General features: G+C 47.1%; 6 protein-coding genes across 13 annotated transcripts in view; 3 read left to right on the top strand and 3 right to left on the bottom strand.

The window, feature by feature from the left end:
- Positions 1–867: 867 nt before the first annotated feature.
- Positions 868–1522, top strand: LOC125956631 (uncharacterized). Its single transcript, XM_049688737.1, has 2 exons — positions 868–993; positions 1095–1522. The coding sequence occupies exons 1-2, from the start codon at positions 954–956 to the stop codon at positions 1520–1522; spliced, it is 468 nt and encodes a 155-aa protein (XP_049544694.1). The 5' UTR covers positions 868–953.
- Positions 1523–1563: 41 nt separating this feature from the next.
- LOC125952840 (HIG1 domain family member 2A, mitochondrial) lies at positions 1564–2174 on the bottom strand. Its single transcript, XM_049682578.1, has 2 exons — positions 2046–2174; positions 1564–1965 (listed from the first exon to the last, which is right to left on the bottom strand). Exon 2 carries the CDS (start codon positions 1938–1940, stop codon positions 1608–1610), a length of 333 nt encoding a protein of 110 aa, XP_049538535.1. The 5' UTR covers positions 1941–1965; positions 2046–2174; the 3' UTR covers positions 1564–1607.
- Positions 2175–2499: 325 nt separating this feature from the next.
- LOC125952111 (uncharacterized) lies at positions 2500–13441 on the bottom strand. 8 transcript variants are annotated; one of them, XM_049681434.1, is made up of 10 exons: positions 13314–13441; positions 13126–13252; positions 12636–13049; positions 8747–9430; positions 8554–8677; positions 8375–8471; positions 5515–8291; positions 5154–5445; positions 4314–4695; positions 2500–4154 (listed from the first exon to the last, which is right to left on the bottom strand). In XM_049681434.1, the coding sequence occupies exons 4-10, from the start codon at positions 9406–9408 to the stop codon at positions 3860–3862; spliced, it is 4629 nt and encodes a 1542-aa protein (XP_049537391.1). In that variant the 5' UTR covers positions 9409–9430; positions 12636–13049; positions 13126–13252; positions 13314–13441; the 3' UTR covers positions 2500–3859. The 8 variants fall into 8 exon arrangements, with proteins under 8 accessions (XP_049537391.1, XP_049537356.1, XP_049537373.1 ...); XM_049681399.1 differs by having other exon boundaries at positions 13132–13252; XM_049681416.1 differs by lacking the exons at positions 12636–13049; positions 13126–13252; positions 13314–13441 and adding an exon at positions 9992–10647.
- LOC125952682 (rhythmically expressed gene 2 protein-like) lies at positions 11031–12432 on the bottom strand. Its single transcript, XM_049682306.1, has 2 exons — positions 12176–12432; positions 11031–12103 (listed from the first exon to the last, which is right to left on the bottom strand). Exons 1-2 carry the CDS (start codon positions 12183–12185, stop codon positions 11211–11213), a joined length of 903 nt encoding a protein of 300 aa, XP_049538263.1. The 5' UTR covers positions 12186–12432; the 3' UTR covers positions 11031–11210.
- A 328-nt stretch (positions 13442–13769) lies between the features above and the next one.
- On the top strand, positions 13770–17616 carry LOC125952274 (vacuolar protein sorting-associated protein 18 homolog). The gene is made up of 3 exons (XM_049681654.1): positions 13770–15188; positions 15295–16789; positions 16896–17616. The coding sequence occupies exons 1-3, from the start codon at positions 13974–13976 to the stop codon at positions 17132–17134; spliced, it is 2949 nt and encodes a 982-aa protein (XP_049537611.1). The 5' UTR covers positions 13770–13973; the 3' UTR covers positions 17135–17616.
- Positions 17617–20401: 2785 nt separating this feature from the next.
- LOC125956558 (uncharacterized) overlaps positions 20402–20540 on the top strand; it is a 1932-nt gene continuing 1793 nt past the window's right edge. Inside the window, exon 1 of the mRNA XM_049688612.1 lies at positions 20402–20540. This exon is cut by the window's right edge and continues 60 nt beyond it. Coding sequence (XP_049544569.1) covers positions 20402–20540 — 139 coding nt within the window.

Here is a 20540-nt window from a genome sequence, read left to right as displayed (position 1 = left end):
CGTCGTCGCCGCTGCCGCCGCTCTCCAGCGCTCGCTCATTCATATACGCAACCCAACATGTTGCTCATCTGTGGTCGTGGAAGCGCCGCGTACTACAAGGAAAGCGAATGTGTCGCACATACAACAGGAGGAGAGACTTGAAATCGAATTTGATTTTTTGCTCATGTTCCATGTTTACGAGTGCGGGTTGAGCGGGTTGCTATCATCATTTTTATCGTAACTTACGGTAAATATTATAAATTATCAGATAAATTATTAGGAGGAAAACGGGAAGAGTAAATGTGAAAACGCTCGCACGCACGACGAAGGTGGGGTTTCGGTGACGGTCTGGTGAGGGTGCGTTTTCAAACATGCAAAGAGCAAAACGGTCACAGAAGGAAGAGTAAGAGGTTTGGGACCGGCAAAAAAGCATACTAAATAAATCTAAGTGGACTGGAACACGGGCCTCTGTCACCTCAACGCCCACGCTGTTCCACTGAGAGTAGAGGACATTTGCGGGGCGGTGGGAGGGAGCGAGAAACGTTTCTTTGTTGAGTTTTATTGGTCTCCAAATTACGTATTCATCATGCCTACGTCAGTCGCACAACTCACGGTTAGCGTGATGCGCAACGTAGCGCTTTTCCCCCAAAAAATCCAGTCAATCCAGTACCCAACCGATCGCTGTATGGTTATCACCGGCGCTAATCGGAATCGTTTGAAAAGTCGTACCCGACCGCATGATGACACGAGTCGGTTGGATGTGGTTGCTGCTGGCAACATTCAAACCGGCATTGACGGTTAGCGCGGGGAACGCATACGGTTTACAGTTTTTTGATCTCGCAACCAACGAGCCATACCACTACCCGGCGGTAACCAACGACAACGGCACCGAGACTCCAGCGCCTGATGATGGTCCCCGATTTGGACTCCATGACCCCAGATGTTCGTGTGCGGATTTAAATTGCTTGTGCTGCATGGGAGTGCGGTTTGAGAAGTTTAATTTCCATCAGAAAGGTATGATGCATTGTGTTACTTTCGGCACACACACCATTTGAGCCATTTATCTCGCTGCAAACTCTAGAATGATCTTGCGATTGGCTTCCTGTGCCTACTAGTTTGTTCCGCCTTTAGCTACGAGCCGTACGATTTTGCCATTAATCTGGAGGTCTTCATGAATGACACCACGGTGTACACGAATTCGCTCTCAGCCAAGAATCCACCGGCGCTCTGTTTGCCGGTACCGATACCCTACATTCCCGTGATGGCCACCCTCTGTTTGCGGCTGTTCGATATCTACACCCCCGGGCGCAATGTGCACCTGTGTCTCGACATAGAGGCCCGGGTTTGGTCGCTGCCCATCCTGGTGCTGCACTTCGAGTGCATGCGCATGGGGGCGGACGGAGTACTGTTTCTTAAGCCGACCGACGGTGACGGTTTTCTGTCTGTAGCGGAAACGGTGCCCCCCGATGCCTACGACGAGATCACGGAAGAAACGGTTGATTGCGAGCAGAGATTGCATGCGGAAACGCCGTGCTGCAAATGACCAAACGGTTAGGGCAAAGAAATGTACGTTCCAGGTGGTTACCTAACAGATTTGCAATATATGTATATTCTTCCCTATAGCATCTCTACTTTTTGGGTGCTTCTTTGTTTCCGTAGGTCATTCCGACGCCCACGATTAGCGCGATGACCGTGAATCCTTGCGCTAAGATTCGGGCGCGCATCATGTACTGGGACATTTGCGACCGCCCCTTGCGGAAGTTCCAGAGTCCCAGGCCGAGCGCCGTTAGCGTCGCTGCGCAACCGATCGGCACCAGCGGGTTCTCCTTCACCTTACGAGCCATCTTTTCCTTCGTCGTTTCTGCATGAATGCCCGAGAAATCGCTGCGCATTTGAATCCAATCTAGCTCTCCCTGTGATGGGAGATCCGATGGCGCTGCAGCGTTCGCGACCTTTGCCATGGTCTCGTGCCAAAGCTGTCTTGATCTGAAATGTCGTGTCGTGAAAAGACCGAATATTCGACTCACTCTTCAACCAGCGAAAGACCGTACTTGGAGTATGCATACCCGCGATTATTGCTTCCCGAAGAGCTAAATTGAAAATATCCAATCGAGTTTCACCGGATTGCGTTATTGCGTTACCTGCTCGTGTATGAAAAAAGAAATGTTTTGCTAGGGCTGTGCAGCCGGGCTGTTCAGCAGGGTTGAATCGAAACTGAGCTACTGAACTGGGCATTTTAAAAATGAGCTACGAAATGGGCGGTTAATAGTGTTTCAGTATAAGAGCCGCCGCCGCAATGAAATTAACAAGATAGAAAGAAAATAGCATAATACCGCATAATAAAAACATGGTGGCAAGAAAATCTAATATTGCATTAAAAAAAAAGTTTATGTTTTTGTTTGGTTTGTTTAAATGTTTTTCGAACATATGAGGACGAACGGACGGAGTAAAATGATTTAACTGAACATGTTTAATAAATGAAAAAATACTGTGAAAAGATTACTTTTTTTTAATGCTGTGTATATCAATAAAACGATAATTGTAAAGCCACGGAACACGGAAACCATTTCTATTTGATTCATTTCACCAGTTGTTGCATCCCGTAGTTGCTTCACAAATTTATTTAATATTTACTACTGCGGTAACAATCTGTTTCGAGCCATTCGCTGTTGCTGGTGGGTCGATAGTCCTTGTATCTTCAACAATAACATCAATAACAGTTCACGAAACAAGTTTTATCATTGTATAAATTTACATTAGGGATACCGAACCAGTCTGGTGGTCTTTCGTGGCATCAGCTACAAGATACCGGCCTCTTCTGATCCTTTGGGAACTCATGATCTACACATCTAGCCAGTTGAATGTATACCCTGTCCGAAAGCAGCATTGCACTTGTTATCCTTTTGCTTCTCAACTCCAACATACCTATCATTCTCTGCGGCCTGCTATAATTCTCACCAATGGTTAACATCCATTACTTAACATTTCTTGTGTTTCATGTGCGTTCACACACAGATAATCTTATTGTCTGTTGTGGTGCGAAAATTATGTATGGTAAATAGTTCATACAAAACACGAAATCACGCTGCATTCAAATACAAAACATGTTTTTTTTTCATAAATAACAATAACAACCATTAAAAGATTAAAATTAAAATACTAGAAAGCTTGAACATAAAAATAACACATTTTGAACGCAGTAAATACTCTTCTTCTTTCCGATACTTTACAAGCAGCCTAGGCAAATACATAAATAATATTACTAATGAAAGATAACATCATTATCATCAACACATAATAGCACAATATGCCCGCCGTCCCAATTTGATTGTTTCTATATTCGTTCCTACCTACGTGACGAAAGATGAATTAAAAGTATTTGGTAAAACTTAAACATCACACTCTTATCTTATCATTCAGAGGTGTAAGTCACAAAAAATGTCGAATAAAAACATTTCCTCGCTGATCTCATGTCGGAAAAGTGTGCCATGAAAAAAAAATTAGAGCAATTGGAAGTTGAATTGGTAGCAATATGCAGTTTGTAGAGTAAAAAGTAGAGAAGAAATCTTTTACATGTCTATACAAAGCTTAATGTTTTACGCTTTTTTCAATAATCTACTCATGGTCATGATTTCAATTCAATTCAGGACATACAAATAACAGGAGGGAAGCGTAGTTGATTACTGTCGGAAACAGAAAGTAAATTTCGTTTCTCTATAGACAAAATCACAATTTTGATTAGCAGCCAATATATCATACGATAGGAGTCATTTTGGTTAGGCCCGCTTAATTATAACATTGAGTTTCAAACCACTGGCTCCTTCTTCGATTCTACTGGTTGTCATGAACTATAGCAGATGAATAAAAGCACATCTTTCCGTTAGCGACGAAGCTTCCGCTCGTTGGCCACTCTTCCCTTGGGATGATGACGACCGGGGCGACCAGGGCGACCAGGGCGACCGGGGCGTCCAGGACGACCGGGACGACCAGGGCGCCGCTGTGTGTGCTGTTTCCTGCTCGTAGAGAAACGTTTACCATCAATAGTAAGGGAAGCCATCCTTTCTCCATCAACGTCGACTGCATCGCGTGTGTCGGTTGATGTTGTTGAAGCACGATCCAGTTCCGACATAGCCTGCTGAATCGCGTGCTCGAGTTGTGGATTCAGTTTACGGCTCCTGTTGAGTAATTAATACATTTCAGTATCAAGATTTCGAATGACAATAGCTAAAAAGAGTGTTTAATGGATTATGAGATGAAAGGTCCACTCCATTTGATGGGCAGAGCTGCCACTCATCGAAAGGCCAGACCATCTCTAAATAACCATAGTTTCTCACTTTCTCGCATCCTTCTGCGCCCTGTGATGAGCTTCGAGGCCTTCGGAGAGACTTTTCAATGTGGCCACAGCCACTTTTTCAGCACTAATGCGCCTAATGCCAAACCATCGCACCCATACATAATCGGTCGACAACGGTTGTTGCCGTGGCAAGGCCGACAAAGACAAGCGTTCCTTATCTTTCTGGCCGGCTGCGGAAGGTCCCGGCCACACTTTGCCCGGCCAGGCGGGATATCCTCGGACCGCTCCCCACACCAAATCGCCAACGCCAAACCGACATGTTGCAGGTGACTCTGTCTCGATGCAAACACCGGCGGTATCCGATGGTCGATGCGGAATCATATCGAGCTGCGACGAAGATCCTGGACCTGGACTCATAGCCTCTGATGCGCCCATAAAAGTAACAGATACTTGGTATCAGTGATATAAATCGCGGAGAGTGTTAAATAGCTAACTTATGCCAAAGCTAGAAAGGTTAAACGGGATTCAAAAAGCTTGATAACAAACCGTGAAATATTAGCAAGGATAGTGTCAAGCATCCCACACATACGACCACATATCACACCGAATGAATTTGAAAAACATCTGCCCATCAGGAAAAATGCAATCAAATTGCTGTCGATAGACCAATAGCAATAGCTATCTTTGTTAGGAGGAAGAGAAGTGGTCAGATTAGATTGTATCTCTACCCAAAATAAGGTTGCGATCAGTTCAATAACAGTAGAAGGTTAGATGAATGCTAGATGAGCTAGGTATTCTATCAATTTCAATTACAGTTACGTTTGCATTAGAGTCAACTTATCCAAAAACTGTCGCCTCTTTATCTCCATGCTTTGCTTACCGTTTGGCTGTTGTTTTGGCCTTCTATCCAAAGCATCGTGGTGAGCACGAGGCTCTTCTTTTAAGGAAGATACACCCTCAAGTAGCAACGGATATGTTAAACGGGACTCTCCACCAAATGATAGACTGTTCTGATTCGTTTCGTTATCATTGTCGTCCAGCACAGCACATTTCTCTTTTATCGTGAGCGACATGGTATAGTTTTCTATCCCGACTCTCTTTGATTTTTGCTTATCGCGTAAAGATGCTATTGATTCGTCCGATTCAGTGCTAGGAGTACATTTGTTCATAGACTGCAAAAGAGAAAGAAAGTTATATTGTAATGTGCCAAGAGCGTAAGATGTAGGTACTCTGTTGCTCACCGTACTAGTATTGATGTTAGCTGCACAATCACTCTCTTTGATGAAGTAAATACTAGTAGTGTTATCAGCAACCTTTACTTCGGCAGAGGAACTAGTAAATTTGTTAAAATGATCTGAATTAACGGGGTGGCAGCGTGTTGTAGTGTCGCAGTGCAACAGAACAGGCTCTGCAAAGGGTGTAGCCGCATCGACCACTGTGTCCACCGTGGCATTTATGTCCATTTTACGCACATTGCTGGACAGTGTTATTGGAGGTTGAATCTGGAGTGGAACATGTTGTGGTATTTGGGCAATCGATTTGGCACCGACGTTCAAAGAGCTACCTGCACTTCCAATATAAGCACCACCATTCCCACTATCGCCACTTCTGATACCGCCATTAAAACTTGTAGTAAAAACCGGAGGTTGCAGCACATTACCGGGCGAAACATGTCTGCTGTTGTTGTTCGCACTACTACCAGTGATCAGCGTAAAGGGCTGGTGCGTTATAGCTGGCAGAAAGCTAGCGGTTGGTTTGGCATGTGTCGTGGGCATATTTTGCGTTCTCAGTACTATTCCGGCAGGCGCTGTTAACACGGGTGTGGTGCCACCCGTGCATTGCGACATATTTTGAACCTGCAGCAGCGTCGCGGTAGAGTTAGTTGCATCGGACGCGACTATCATACCAGTGGTCGGTAGCAGGATAGTTTGGCTATGTCCTAACAAATTGTACGAAGGTTGTTGCGCTTGGCTATGGTGGTGCAGTTGCTGATTGCTAGCCGCCGCCATCACTATCTGTGTGGAAGAGCCGAGGGCACCCAATGTGTTGGTTTTGGAAGCTGGCACAACCGTAATGCCGGCCAGGCTTGGAGTGAGCTGAATATTCTGCAAGCTGGCATAAGGGTTGACCTGCACAAACGACCCTTGTAACTGCATTGCTGCGGGTTGCGGATGATGTGCCTGTTGCTGTAGTTCGACCGAGGGACTCGATAGCAGAATGTTACTACTGCTCGAATAGGTGGATAAAATTGTTGGATTGGCCTTTGCTCTTTTTATAGTTTGCACCTTATTCGATCGAATCGAAGAGTCTTGTGCACTGTCCTCCGTCACGCTTGCATTGTTCTGTATTCCAGGCTGGCTACCAGCAGGTTTGCAAAGCAGTGAGGTGAAACACGATAGTGCTGAACTATCGTTTGAGGTAAAAATAGGACTACTGGTAAAGCACGATGAACCGTTGTTTGATGTATCCGCGGCAACGTTGACGCTATTGGCCGGATTCAAAACCATCGAAGCTGCCGGTGGCGGACAAGCCGGTCCAGGTGACGCCAATGCAAAGCTAAGCTCGTTTACACCACTGGCGACATTAGTCATAAGAGACGCTTTAACACCAGCATCCGGCTGCCGACTGGTTGCAATCGAATTGGTTGTTTCGCTCGACAGTACACCGTTAACGGTCGATAGCATTTGCGCAGAGGGTCCAGCGTTGTTCACGATTATGTTAGTACCATTTAACATCACTGGCGTTACCGTTGCATCGCTGGTTACAACATGATTGCGATTCAAATCGTAGCTGGCAATTTGCGGTTGCGGCTTCGCTGTGCTAATGTAACACTGATCTTGGGATTGGCGTACAGGATATCCAGTGATTTGGAAATGGTTCGAATCAGCATTGACTGCCGAGTGCTGATCGAGGACAACAATGTGGTTTCCGGTGGAAGTTATCGAACCTGCCGCTACAGGCTGTATGTTGGATGGATACGACGTTGGAATTTTGGTTGTCATAGTTGTGTTAGGCAAGATTTGTGGACAGGACGCCAATGACGTGTTCACAAACTTAACAAACGGCCTATTGCTTAGAGACTCACTGATCCGCGCGGAATTTAATTTGGCTTGCTTTGCTAAGGAACACGGATCGGACACTGCGGAGCGCACATCGCTACGGACGAAGATGGTCGACTTTGCATGGTCATTTGCCGTTATTGTAGTGCTAATATTATTGTTTTGATTGCATTTTCGCCTAACTCCATCAACAACGGCTGACAAACTAGAGCGGTTGTTGACCACAACAGGTGCTAGACGAATTCCTTGGACGTCATTGTCGATTTGCCCTGAAATCAACCCAGACGATGCCCCGCTTTTAACCGGCGTCGTGGGGAGTTCCGTTTGTACCGCCATCTGCACCATTGGCACGATACGATTCACCGTTTTACTGTGACAAAGCTGCGTTTTACTTTGGGTAGCTTCGCTGGCGATTGGCGGTTGATCGCTGGAAACATGCGCTGCCGTATTTTGACCATCGGCAGCAATTGACGGTGACCGGCGGTCCGGCGAGTGGAGAATTGATATTGAACTGTGCAACATGGCAGTTTGCTGGTTCAGGTAGCCAGTTGGATCATCCTTGAATGAAACTTTCTTCTCTTCGGGAGATTTTTTCTCTCCCTTCGCCGAGCAAGGAATAGTTTGAATTTGATTTTCACCGATGGATATACTCAGTGGTTTGGTTTGTGCAGCCTGATATTTAGCTTGTGTATTGAACACGAAGGTGGTCGAAAGGGTGCCAGATAATTTGGTTGCCACCGGAAGCTTCGTGGGCTGTGTAACTGGTGTTGCTACGGTGTTTACCACAGCAACTGGGTTGGATGATACCGTTGCCGAAGACACACTTTTACGCCAATGTGATATTTTTTTCAAAACAGCAGAGCGGACTGTTCGATTTGCACAGCTAATTTCGTTCTGGACTCCTGCGCCCGGATAAGAGTTCTTACGATTTAGGCCACCGGATGATGTATCTGCTGCTGCTGTAAAATAAACACTCAAGACTGTTAAAATTGCGCACTTCGTGAAGTAGTAGGTGTTGCATAGGTGGACATAGTAACGTTACCTGTATGGATTCCTTCGGAGCGAACTGCCGATGAAGCAAGTGAATGTGAACAGAGTGTTTTCCCATTTTTCGATGTTTCTAACATTAAGTTAGGGATCTGAAAGTTTGGAATTTGGTAGTTTGGTAGGAAGTTTGGTAGAATCAATGCACAAAGAATACAGCTGGTGAGATCCACATACCTGACAGTCAAATTGAAAAAACACATCTGGATGAAACGGACACGGTAGACCGCACTTGCAGGTCCCAGTAGAAAGAAGATATTCTCTCACTTGCTTCAAGTTATACAGCATTTTCTCCGAAGGACTACAAATATAAAATCGTTAAATCCCCTCGATTTTCCACTGGAAAGGGTCTGTGTGTGTAATGTTTTACCTTATATAAACTATTACTTGATTGCGCAGCACTCGCCGCCAACCGGGGGCAACGTTGTACTGTGTCTCCGTTTTGCAAGTATCGTTCACACTGCCAGAAATCGTATTCAATGCTGAAGGCGAGACTTTCGCATCGCCATTGGTGGCACTTTTCGCAAACGCTATCGTCCGTACATCGGCACTGGCCAGCCTGGATACTCCCAACACCCCTTTCGGTAGCGTGTCGGTTTCCACACCACCAGTGGTTGGAATGCAAACCGGTGCACTTCCAGCAAAGCTGACAATCGTATTTAAGCCACCGGTGCCCGATTGCTTTGGTTTGGCAAGTGAATCGACACGTGCCCCGAGTATACTGCCTGTATCCGCCATCACGACCTTCCGCACGATGCCAGAAACAGGCACGGGCGATGACGATGTTGCTTTAGAGTCGACCGAACACATCTGCGTCGTCAGGTATTGGTCCGTCTGCTGCATTCGTGGTAGCACCGCTGCTAACTTACGTACCACGCTTGGACTGGGATTGGATGGCAAAACATTCGCTGTTTTTCTACTGTCCGGCAAAATCATTGGTGCGGCTAGAGAGGCGGGTTTTGCGTGGTGTTGTATCTGGTTGTAGCTTTCGATAAACTTCCTTTTCTTGTTGTCATGTCGAGCCGCTGCCATCGCAGCCCAGAAACGGCGATACCTTGAAATTAGAAATAGATTGAAAGCATAACATGAGTACGGCGGTTGCTACAATATATGTCGGATGCAGTACAAAGCACATGACACCTATTTTCATATAACGGCCCGTATTCGTACCAGTGGAATCCGTTGGATCGCAATGGAAACCACCTTCGCCTGTTTTGTTGTTAAAACTAATCTAGCTGCACTGCCCCATAAGCTATATGCAGTAGACCGTGTGTACAAAGGGCAATAAAGCAACACCCGTACTAGCGAGAGAAACTACGCGGAACGTAAACTATCTCCCCTTTTTCACCCCCCACCCTCCGCTGGCGAGTCACAGGTGCATTGCGATCGTGCACGTCCAGCGTTAGATTTGGTGTACACTGGAAAAGGGGGGCGGTGAGGGGGGACAGTCAGCCGTCCGTCCTACCTTTACGCGATGGTCATGTTGTTCTCAAGGCCTTTTGCATTACACGTACGACAGAAGACTGGTGGGCGTGTGGGGTGTGGATGCGGGCGGGGAGGTGGAAATTTTCTTGCATTTGCGTTAAAACAAGCTCGCCGTTCATCGTACACTCACACAATACACAATTCTGCAATTCCTGTGCGTCGAGAGTACCTCGGGAAGCTAGACGAATATGCAGATTTAAGATGTTGTACATACCCGCCCTACATGATATAATCCGGGCGAACAGAAAACAGTTTGACACACATTCCACAGGCCCTACAACACACAAATCATCGCTTTCGGCCAGGCTCCACCAGATTCCACAGCAGCTCGTGGTGGTGTTTGCTTTCGTGCTGCGCACCTGCTCTCGTGGCTGTGTATCACTGCATGCTACGTTAGCTTATGCTCATCTCCTTCAATTGACACGCACGAATCGGGCGCGATTCGCGCGCGCGAGAGAGAGCGAAAACGAGAGGGAGCCAAAAGCGAGTTGGATGGAGCATGGCTCTCGCGAAACTCGCGCGCCCCAAAGCACAGAGTGTCACGACGCCTCCCCCCATCTCCGGATGTCATTTGGTGGGTTGCGACGGGTCGCGCTCTTCGTGCATATAGCTGCCACGCTTCCTTTGTTCGGGACTTCGGCGGCACCAGCTGCTGCTGCTGTTGCACAGGTGGAGGTGCACCTCCTACACGCGAAGAGCGGCGAAACATCTACCCAACAAAGGAGTGCACGTGAAGTGTAATCCATCGCTTATCCGATGTCTGCGGCAGCGAGTCTGTGCTGTATCATCTCGCATGCACGCTGCAACGATGGCGAATTCTGTCTTCCACTTGTGTCTTCTGTTTTATCTTCTTCCGGGGGGCTGATTTTGTTTTTAGTGTCGTCTCCAGCGATGCTGTTACGTTGTTTAATCTAGAAGGCTGCGTACTTGATGATTTGTTTACATAGCTGGCATTCAAGAAAACGTTACTTTCCGTTACTGTGAACCTTCTCAAACGCCCGACCGGTCCATCGGCACGCTTCTGCGTCTCTATCGGGCATAAGCGGCCAACCATTTTTACACATGTGAAAAAATCCCTTTTAACTATTTCGGCAAATTCTCCTCAACTACCTTTTACGCTGTTTTAGTCTTTTTTTTCAATTGATTTCGACCAAAGACACACAAAAGACAACATTTAATTAATTTCAATATATTGCATCAATATTATTGGGCGTATAAAGGCCGATTTTCCGCAGCACTACGTATACCCCACGTTTACACATAATTAACGACTTTTGTATATATATATATATATTGTTTTCCGGAAAGAGATTCGCTCAGATTTACCGATAGGGCCAGATCCCTGGGGCTTACCAAGGAAAGCTGGGATCTACCGATAGGCACGATTGCAGTTCTGGAATCCCTTTAAATATGTGATGGCCCAGTACGTTGCGACACTGTTCGCTGTCCCTCGACTTGCTAGGCACATTAACCAACAGAGCGTGCCAGCCGGCACCCCGTGCTCCATGGTAATCTTCCCTGCACAGATTGCCTATGTGCAGTGCTTCGTGCGGTTGAATAACGCCGTCAGCAAGAGCACTAGCCCTTCGGAGAGCTGTATGGAAAATGCGGGGATCCGGCTTTTCTGTTCCGATTTCATAGCTGGAAACCACAAAATCGATGCCTTCCCCGTCACATGCACCGCTAGGTTTGAGCAGCCGATGTCTGCGCAAGATCGTTTCCAATCGAGGATCGAAATTGGACACGATACCGAGGAGCGGTGGGGAGTATGGGACAGGTGTTTCGTTGCTTCGCCCGCTGGCCTGCAGCTGCTGCAGAAAATCATCAACTCCGAGCCGCTTTTTCCAGCAAACACCAGCGGAATCGCACGTATAGTCCTCTATGAGCTGGTCGGCGATCTTCAACAGCAAAGCGGATGGTATCTCGTCGGGCTTTCGTTTGGCCGCATCCAGTATTACACGTTCGACCAACGTTCGCCACCACCACTGCCAATTCTCGACACGTTCATCGATACGTCGCGTTGATGTGCTGCACCCAAAATTTGGATGTTGTGTTTTCAACACTCGGAAGCAGCTACCAAACGAGTGCGCTATGGCTTGCTCGTCAATTAAGAGCCCGATGTTCGGCTTCAGTACGCTGTTGATCACCTGTGCATAGTAGCCTTCAGGTGGCGTCGCATACTCCAGCAGGGTATCGGTAACGTCGAAGGTGATTAACCGAAAGCGGGACAGATTTTTTCTAACTACAAAGACAGGATACTCCGTTAAATAAAGGCCATATTTCCAAATCAAGCATAAAAGACACTGTTACTTACAGTAGTTCATCTCCGATGCACCGAACAACTCTTGCGAATTGATCAATTATATAATTATCTGCACTTCACAAAAGGCAGATTTTGCTTTCCGCAGCGTTGCACTACATACTCCATCAAATCACAAATGTTTATTGATCAGATGTACCACACACCAGTGCAATTACTCGCACAGTTTTCACCATAAACGTTTGGACGAAGCACCGCTAAAAGTTAATCCGAAATGTCAATAAACACTTGTCCGGAGACAGACGATGAGATGGCAGCTATCAGCTGTTTAAATCTATTCTCAACCACCCTACCTCCTCTGTCATAAGACTAACGAATTTAAGCGGTCGGCAAACAGTTCGGAATAAAATGGTCACCAAACCGAGCCTAACTATTCTTTGGAACCGCTTTATTTGTTATAACAGTTAAACCATTGTTTCTACATTACCTGAATTAGAATAATAGTATAACTCACCGCTCTGTGTTACAGGTTGGTCAGGGGCGCACCTACCGTCAAGGCAAAATCGAACGATGTCGCCGGGTCCATGCTCGTGATTAGATTATCATCGCGTACCACCCGACCGTTTGGCGATTGTTCCGGTTCCTGCCACGCATATCCGGCGCGATTCAGCGAATCCTTAAAGCCCGGATACGAGGTTAATCAGCGGACCGCGAACAGACTCGCAGACCGCCGCTGCCTTCGACATCAAGCGAGATCCCTCAAGGATGATGGCATTGGAAGGCTCGCCTCGTTGCTAATGTTCTCTTGCAGATATTTGGCCAGCGTTTCATCCGCTTAGATGTTTACGTTGCGGAAACATCGCGTCACCAGCTCTTCATTGATGGTGCTCACCCCATGGTCCTGCACCAGAGCGACTGTCACGCCAATCTGTAAGCACCGGAAAGCATAATTGCGGAAAGGGAATGTTAAAATCATGTTTACGTATGAGTTGCATTGAATTCACCCTCACATCGCAACGGCGCAGCACATCGACGGCAACGACAAGCTCCATCTTCTCGGACCCAGCAGCAAGCAGTGCCAGAGCACGCTTTTAGAGATTATTTGCCACCGAAATAGCCATTCCTATGTTACTGAAACGAGAAAGTACAATAAGCAACAGGAAAATGGCACTTTTCATTTCACTATAATTACATTCGCCTGCTTTGGTATTTGCTTTCCTCCCGGCACGCCCGATACATTTGGCTCCCTAGCAGTCAGCTGAGAAGATGTCAAACCGGCGGTTAGAGCACAACACAAACGTCACAAAGCGCACAACATGAGAAACGAGATGTTTAAAAACTGGCCACATCAAACACCACCTAGCAACCACCAAGCGTCGCGCTCAAACACGCACTCCGCGCGGGCCCATCGCATGCACTCACACTAGCACACATTGCGTCGGGACAGTCGTGACTCCACCAGCGACAGTCACACGCGCGCTCAAGGTTTTTTTTTATTTCGGTTGAAATTCTGTTCTACAGTCGGTGCCCGACAAAGCGTAAAGCTAGCAGAAACCTGGTGAACGCTAGGTTCACGTATCGTCTGGCACCGACTAAACACCTTGTTGTTGTATGACAGCTGACAGAGTTGTCTTGCTTTTGCGTTTGTTTTGATCTGGAAACCGAAACATCACAAGAAATAGTTATCATCATCACGGACGAAAAAGGGCTTTGGTGGCTGTGCTATCGTTTTCCATCGGTAATCGGGCTAGTATCCCGGGTACTGGCAGGATAATTTGTGACCTATCGACGAGTTTGGAAGTTCCGCGCGTAGTTCCGTACGGCACCCGCATTTCGCATCGCAGTCGCCGTCATGGCCTCAATTTTCGACCAATACTCATCCGCGCTGATAAGAGAAAAGTCGGTGGATGAAGATGCCAACGCAGGGCCCAAAACATCCGGCTACGTCAGCGTGCGTACGCGAAAGGACGTTCCGATATTCAGCAAGCAGAAGATGAACCTAAATCTACCGTCCAACATCATGCACATGAAGGTGCAGAACAACTGGCTGATCATACTTATGACCAACTCGACGATTTTGCGTATGAATTTGATGCATCCCGACAAATTCACCGAGGTGCCCATCGACAAGTTTATCGGCGGGCTGCGTCCGTCCAGCATCTATGTTGATCCGCTCGGTGTCCACACGTTGCTGACGTTCTTGCCCAAGTCGACCGGATTTTCGCCGGAATTGATGTATCTACCGCGCGGTAGCTTCAAACCAAAGTTCATCTCCAAACTGAAGGATCAGGACATCACGGCTGTCGCGTTCAACCACCTGAATAGCTCGGAAACGAATACGGGGCCTATCCTGCTGGGTACTGCCCACGGTGTCATCTGGGAGACGGAAATTGGTATCGAGAGTGGAGATAAGCTCGCGCAGTACAACGTCAAGCCGGTATCCGACATTGGCAATGCGATCACCGGGCTCGAGTTTTTCGTCAAAGCGGATAGCCGAACCGTGAACTGCATCATTCTGGTGCTAACGGCCGATCATTTGTACAAGTTTCACAACTCCCAGTCGGGTGTTAGCGCAGCACAAGAAATCCGAACAGCTGGTTTCCTTCAGACTGTTTTCAACTATCTTTTGAAAAAAGAACCTATCGGTGCCACCGATACGAATCAGTTGCCAAAGCTAGCGTTCAACTACGAGAAAGATTGTCCGAAGAGCTTCAGTTATCTAACGGAGGACGCTGTCTCGTACCAGGAGATCGAGCCGTCTATGAGTCAGCAGCACTTCAGAGTGCAGATGGAGCTGATAACCAACCCGAAAGGGCACGAAATGCCTCCTCCAACCAGTTCGCATAAGGTGACACCGAAGAGGACCTGCCCGATCTCTTTTGTGCTGACTGACTTCCACGTGCTGCTGCTATATGCCGATCATGTCGCTGCTGTCTCGTTGCTTGACCATCAAGTCGTGTACGAAGAGTATTTTGTCGAACAGTACGGGCGCTTGATCAATATAGTGAAGGATATACGTTTGAATGTTATTTTTGTATACAGCAATAAGATGATATTCCGATATAAGGTAGGTTATGCGAGTGATGCAAATCGCTTCAATTCCTCACTGCGTTTATTTAATCTTTGTGGTGCTTTGTCGTTTTTTAAATTTCGTTTTACAATATCTTTGCCAGATTGTTGACGAGTCTCGGAACGCCTGGAAGCTTTATGCGGATCGGCAAAAGTTCGATCTAGCGCTACAGTATTGCAACAAAAACCCTGCGCACCGTGATATCGTGCTCGTGAAGCAGGCTCAATCGTACTTCTACGCAGGGAACTACTTCGAAGCCGCTCGTATCTTTTCGGAAACCACGCTCGGTTTTGAGGAGGTTTGCCTTAAGTTCATGCAGGTCGATGGAAACGAAGCGTTGCTGTTGTATTTACGCAACCGACTGAGCCAGCTCAAGCCACACGAGAAAACGCAAATCACGATGTTAATTGTGTGGATCGTACAGCTGTATCTGGTACAAATCTCGCACGTCAGCGCTGTATCGGCGGAGCTGGCGCAAGAGCTACAGCAAGAGTTTGACGCCTTTATGAGCAATAAGACGGTGATACAGTGCGTGCGCAAGAACCGCAACTCCATTTATGATTTAATGTCGTCATACGGTGACACACACAATTTGACTGCTCTCACCACGATTAATCAGGAGTATGAATCGGTCATCAAGCAGTACATCAATCAGAACCGCTACGAAGAGGCGCTAGTCGTGCTGTCCGTGCAAGCAAATGCGGAGCAAATCTACAAGTTCGCGCCGATATTGATGGAGGTGCTGCCCAAGCAAACGGTAGACATGCTCATTGCGCGTGGCCATTCGCTGTTGTATCCGGTGAAGCTGATGCCGACGCTGCTGCAGCTGGATTCGAAGGAGCAGGCCCAGCAGGCGGTGCGCTACCTAGAGTACAGAATTCATTCGCTAGGCTGCACGGAGCGTTCGATACACAACTTTCTGATTCAGCTCTACGTGACATACTATGCTGATCAGTTGCTCACATTCCTCGAATCGCAGGGCAAGGAGATTACCCTCGTGAATTACGATCCGCACTATGCGTTGCGCCTGACCCTGAAGCACGGCATCATCCAGGCGAGCGTATTCCTGCAGTGCCTGCTGGAGATGTGGATACCGGCAGTACAGCTGGCGCTGACGCTGGAGGGAACCTCAGGGCGTCAGCTCGCTCGTCAGACAGCCGGGCAACCGTTCGATCGGGACGTGCGCAAGCGCATGTGGTTGATCATTGCCGAGCACGAGATTAAGCGTCTAGGTGATGCAGATGTTCAGCAAGCCCTCACCATTCTCAACGAGTGCGACTTGCTACGCATCGAAGATTTATTGCCCTACTTTTCGGACTTTCAAAAAATAGACCACTTTAAAGAGGCGATCTGCACCTCACTAAAAGAATACAATCGAAAGATACAAGAGCAACGGAAAGACATGGAGGAGTCTTCAAAGTCGGCCGAAAAAGTGCGGAGCGAGCTGCAAAAGTTCCGCAATCGGTCGGTCACGCTTGGCGTTTCTGATCAGTGCGATATCTGTTACAGTGTGTTGCTAGCTCGACCGTGCCTGGTGTTCCACTGTGGTCACAAATTCCATGCAGATTGTCTGGAACAGCGAGTTATACCACTGCTGAGTAAGTGTACCCATGCTTTACATAATCTATTTGGATCTTCTAATTAAAATATTGGAAGCTTTAAACTTGCATTGCGTAATATTAATTTCTATTTTACCTCTTCTAGCTCCCGAGCAAGCTAAACGATTGAAGATGCTGAAGCACACGCTGGCCAGCGCGCAAAACTTTGCCGACAATGTCAGTGCGGCCGGCAGTGCCCCGCCCACAATCTCTCACAAAGAGAAGCTGAAGAGCGAGATAGAAAACATCCTATCGCAGTGCTTGTACTGCGGCGAATTAATGATAAGTAGCCTTGATAAGCCGTTTGTCCAGAACTGGCAGCAGGCGGACAGCGAATGGGATTAAGGCAAATCGAACTAGTCAGAGTTGATCCAATGGTGTTATCAAAAGCTGATATAGTTTCACTAGGTGTTTGTCTCGGCGAAGGTTTGCCTTTGTTTAACCGTAAGGAATTTTCCAGTATACACATCAACAAGCATGCAGCATGAAGCATTAATACAAAATTTAAATGTTAAGGCATACCTCCATAGTTGAAGCTGCTACTCCAATGGGCTGGAATGTTTTTGCATTAATCATCGTTCCTTGGACGTGTGCGCAATAAAATGATTTCGCCGTCACTATATCTACTATATATCTAAAATCTAAACCTTGCGGATACATAGGCAGACACCATGTTTCCAATAGACCATGTTGGATGTAATCGTAAAAATAACGGATATTGTACGACATCCAATCCAACGGATAAATAGATATTCTCATTGTTAAACATTGCGCGACATCTAATGCAATTAAACCGATCCGACGAATAAATATAAATGCAGCATACTTTCCTTACTCTTGCATACATTCAGTAGCTATGTTCTTTCATATCGCGTTCTATATTTACACAAGTTAATGTGTAGTTAATTTTCTTTCCTTTGTTTGTCTGTTTATTAACCTTTAATAGAGCAGCGAAAGCAGTGTGCATCCGAATATCGCTGACGCTTCTGTTACTTATCGATATAAAGGGTGTATTTTCGTTGAGTAACTTGACTTAATTTGGTAACACTATTTTTATCCAACTAACTATCATGAACCATTTTCCGACGGAAAAGCAATCAGCCAGTAAGCCAATTACGACAATCCTAGCAACATCGTACCGCATCAAAGCAACACAGACCTTATTCGCGACCTAATTATGATCCGACAGAGTTCAACTGTGGAAGCTGCAGCTAATTGGCCCGCTTTAGTAATTAGTGTTGCTCGTAAGCTTAGGGATACGGCACAAATCGGGATATATTGGATAGTTAGTTTTAGCGAAAGTATATTCGTGATTAGCTGATTTGATCTCGAGATTTTGAAAAGGATGCTACGTTAGCATTTGACTGCTGGGTTTATATACGTCTCCACAATGTGAATACAATATTAGCAAATTACACGCAAAATTTACACACCATTTCCAGGCCACGGTCATTGTTTGAAGTCATTGGATTGATACCTGACACTAGCAAGATAGCAAAATCAGTAAATGGCCCTAAAACATAACATACGCCTTTATTGTGTACTCACTAGAACGGTTTCGATGCGAGACGACTGATTTCTGAACATTTCAGCAACAGCCAAAGGCATCGAATCAAGCGGAGATTGATAGAAAATTGATTAAAACATAATGTGTTATTTTAACTTTTTTTTTGCAAAATGTGCATACTGAACACAATTCGCTTGCTGTGTATTCGCTTTCGCAAAGAAGTGTACCTCGGCCATTTTGTGCCTCACTGGCTGTCAGCGTAGTATCAGTAACAATCAATAATATATAAGTAAATGAACACTATCAATGATAGATAAGTTTAAAAGTTGAAAGATGCTATAGTATTTTTCGAACTAATTTAAAACAAACGCACCGTTTTGTGTTTTCGTATTACTTGGTCGTAGTTCGGCGGTTCGGCGCATCGCCATTCAGAGTTCCCCGAGCAATGCGCGTTAGGTATTGCGGACGAGTATCTCCGGGAGCACTATTGGCAGCTATTTCGTGTTAAGCTAGCTAAAAGTAATCCAGTAGCCATTCGAATACGTCACCGCCGACCGAGCAAAATCCGCTATTGCTAGTCAAGTAGCTTTTCGTCCCTGTCGAGTGCGCCATTCGACAAAACGGATGCCATGTAATGGGAAATGTAAGCAGCAACATCGGAGCAATTAATGAGCGTTCGATCCAGATGCATTCGATCGGAACGAGCTAGTGCGCTCATGCACCATCGCTTGTTGTCTTGGCCGTTGTTAGCCGATCGGGCTGTGTAATTGGCAATCAAGGCGCGCGAAGTGCGCTAGTGGGCGGCATTCGAAGAAATTCGGACCAACGGACATCCAAACATCCAAATCCATGGCTCCCATCCCTCCATCGGTTGGAAAGGGTACGTCGCATGCGCATCATTCCCGGTCTCAGGTCGCCGGTGGCATGGCACGTTGCGAATGAGAGATAGAAGGTGAAGGCAGAAGGCAAAACGACAGATTTGCAGACAAGCGGCCGTAACGGAAGGCGCACGTTCGGAAGGAAGGAAGGAACAGGCCGAAGGAAGGAAGGAGAACTGCGAGCCAGTGAGACGGCTTAACGACTAGTTAAGGAAGAAGGCAAGGTGGGAAAGGGAGGGGGGTTGGGGGGGGGGGGGTGAGAAAGAAAGAGGTGTTAAGGGGGCGACTGGCTTCAATCAGTATTTTATACGATCGGCAGCGGAAGAAACTTCCGTAGTTATGATTTACACCTGACGCAAGTGACATCGATATTCGCGAGCCGCGGCACACATGCTGGTCCATGCTGTTCGCAGCAGCAGCACCAGCAGCAGCACCAGGCACCGACCAGCACGCCAGCTTGCATGCGGAAGGCAGTGATCATACTGGGCAGCAGTCAACAGGCGGGAAGTGCAGCGGTGGTATAGAGAGTGCATCTTCGGTGCGAAAGGGCTGACCAGAACTATTTTAAAAAAATCGGACCCCGTCTGCCGCATGGTAATTCCAATTTAGGATGTGCGACCATTTCCCACGTACCTTCGGAACGCAACCGTTTGCTCGAACGAAGTTCGAAGTGATTTTTAAATGTGTGAAAGCTTCGCGTTCATTAGCTTGATCGCTGAGTCCTGGTGTATCAGGAGTAGCGGGAACCTAGTCAACTAGTCTGAGCAGCACCGTGTACTGGCTTGTACGAAACGTTGTGGTGTCGGCCGGCAATGGATACAGATAGCTAGCAAGTCCGACAGTGCAGACATTACCCAAGTTTCCAGGCCTGACACCGGAAGTGGGTCCGAAAAAGAGGAAGAAAGGGTGTGAAACAGCGAAAGAGAGCGAGAGAGAGAGAGAGACCGAGAAAGAGCGAAGGAGAGCAACACAACAGGGAAAAAGAAGGGAAGGAGAGCACAAGAAAGAGAGATAGAGAGAGAAAAAGAGGGAGCGAATCAAAATCGATTGCATACACCACCAGCCAGCCGGTAATAACGATGCAGCAGTTGGACCGGGTCGCCATTTTCGCCATCAAACCTCACGATGCTTATCAAACAACGCTGTAAATCGCAAGCTACCAGCCTCGCCTCTCCTTCAACCGTCACCGCCACCACCACCACCACTGTTGGCCCTTTGATCACAGGCATGAACGGTACTCGAGTGCTCGTAGTACACCTGGGCCACCACTATCGGAATGCCCGCCTGGATGTTCCGCGATGCCATCGGAACATCGGCAACATATCGAGGCCGACGGACGAGGGAGGTACGGGCAGAACCAACTGGA

Source organism: Anopheles darlingi, chromosome X (genome assembly GCF_943734745.1).
Source record: "Anopheles darlingi chromosome X, idAnoDarlMG_H_01, whole genome shotgun sequence".
Classification (NCBI taxonomy): Eukaryota; Metazoa; Arthropoda; class Insecta; order Diptera; family Culicidae; genus Anopheles; species Anopheles darlingi.
The sequence above is the reverse complement of the archived record's forward strand: the minus strand, read 5'-3'. Positions and strand labels throughout refer to the sequence as shown.

Bases quoted from the DNA above. Each gene is read 5' to 3' on its own strand.
- LOC125956631 (XM_049688737.1), top strand. From the start codon at position 954: ATGGGAGTGCGGTTTGAGAAGTTTAATTTCCATCAGAAAG. The intron at 994-1,094 runs GTATGATGCATT...TGTGCCTACTAG, and splicing joins GTTTAATTTCCATCAGAAAG to TTTGTTCCGCCTTTAGCTAC.
- LOC125952840 (XM_049682578.1), bottom strand. From the start codon at position 1,940: ATGGCAAAGGTCGCGAACGCTGCAGCGCCATCGGATCTCCCATCACAG.
- LOC125952111 (XM_049681434.1), bottom strand. From the start codon at position 9,408: ATGGCAGCGGCTCGACATGACAACAAGAAAAGGAAGTTTATCGAAAGC. The intron at 8,292-8,374 runs GTAACGTTACTA...TTTATTTTACAG, and splicing joins CTCCGAAGGAATCCATACAG to CAGCAGCAGATACATCATCC. The intron at 4,696-5,153 runs GTAAGCAAAGCA...TGGGCGCATCAG, and splicing joins GCCAAAACAACAGCCAAACG to AGGCTATGAGTCCAGGTCCA.
- LOC125952274 (XM_049681654.1), top strand. From the start codon at position 13,974: ATGGCCTCAATTTTCGACCAATACTCATCCGCGCTGATAAGAGAAAAG. The intron at 15,189-15,294 runs GTAGGTTATGCG...TATCTTTGCCAG, and splicing joins AGATGATATTCCGATATAAG to ATTGTTGACGAGTCTCGGAA. The intron at 16,790-16,895 runs GTAAGTGTACCC...TACCTCTTCTAG, and splicing joins GCGAGTTATACCACTGCTGA to CTCCCGAGCAAGCTAAACGA.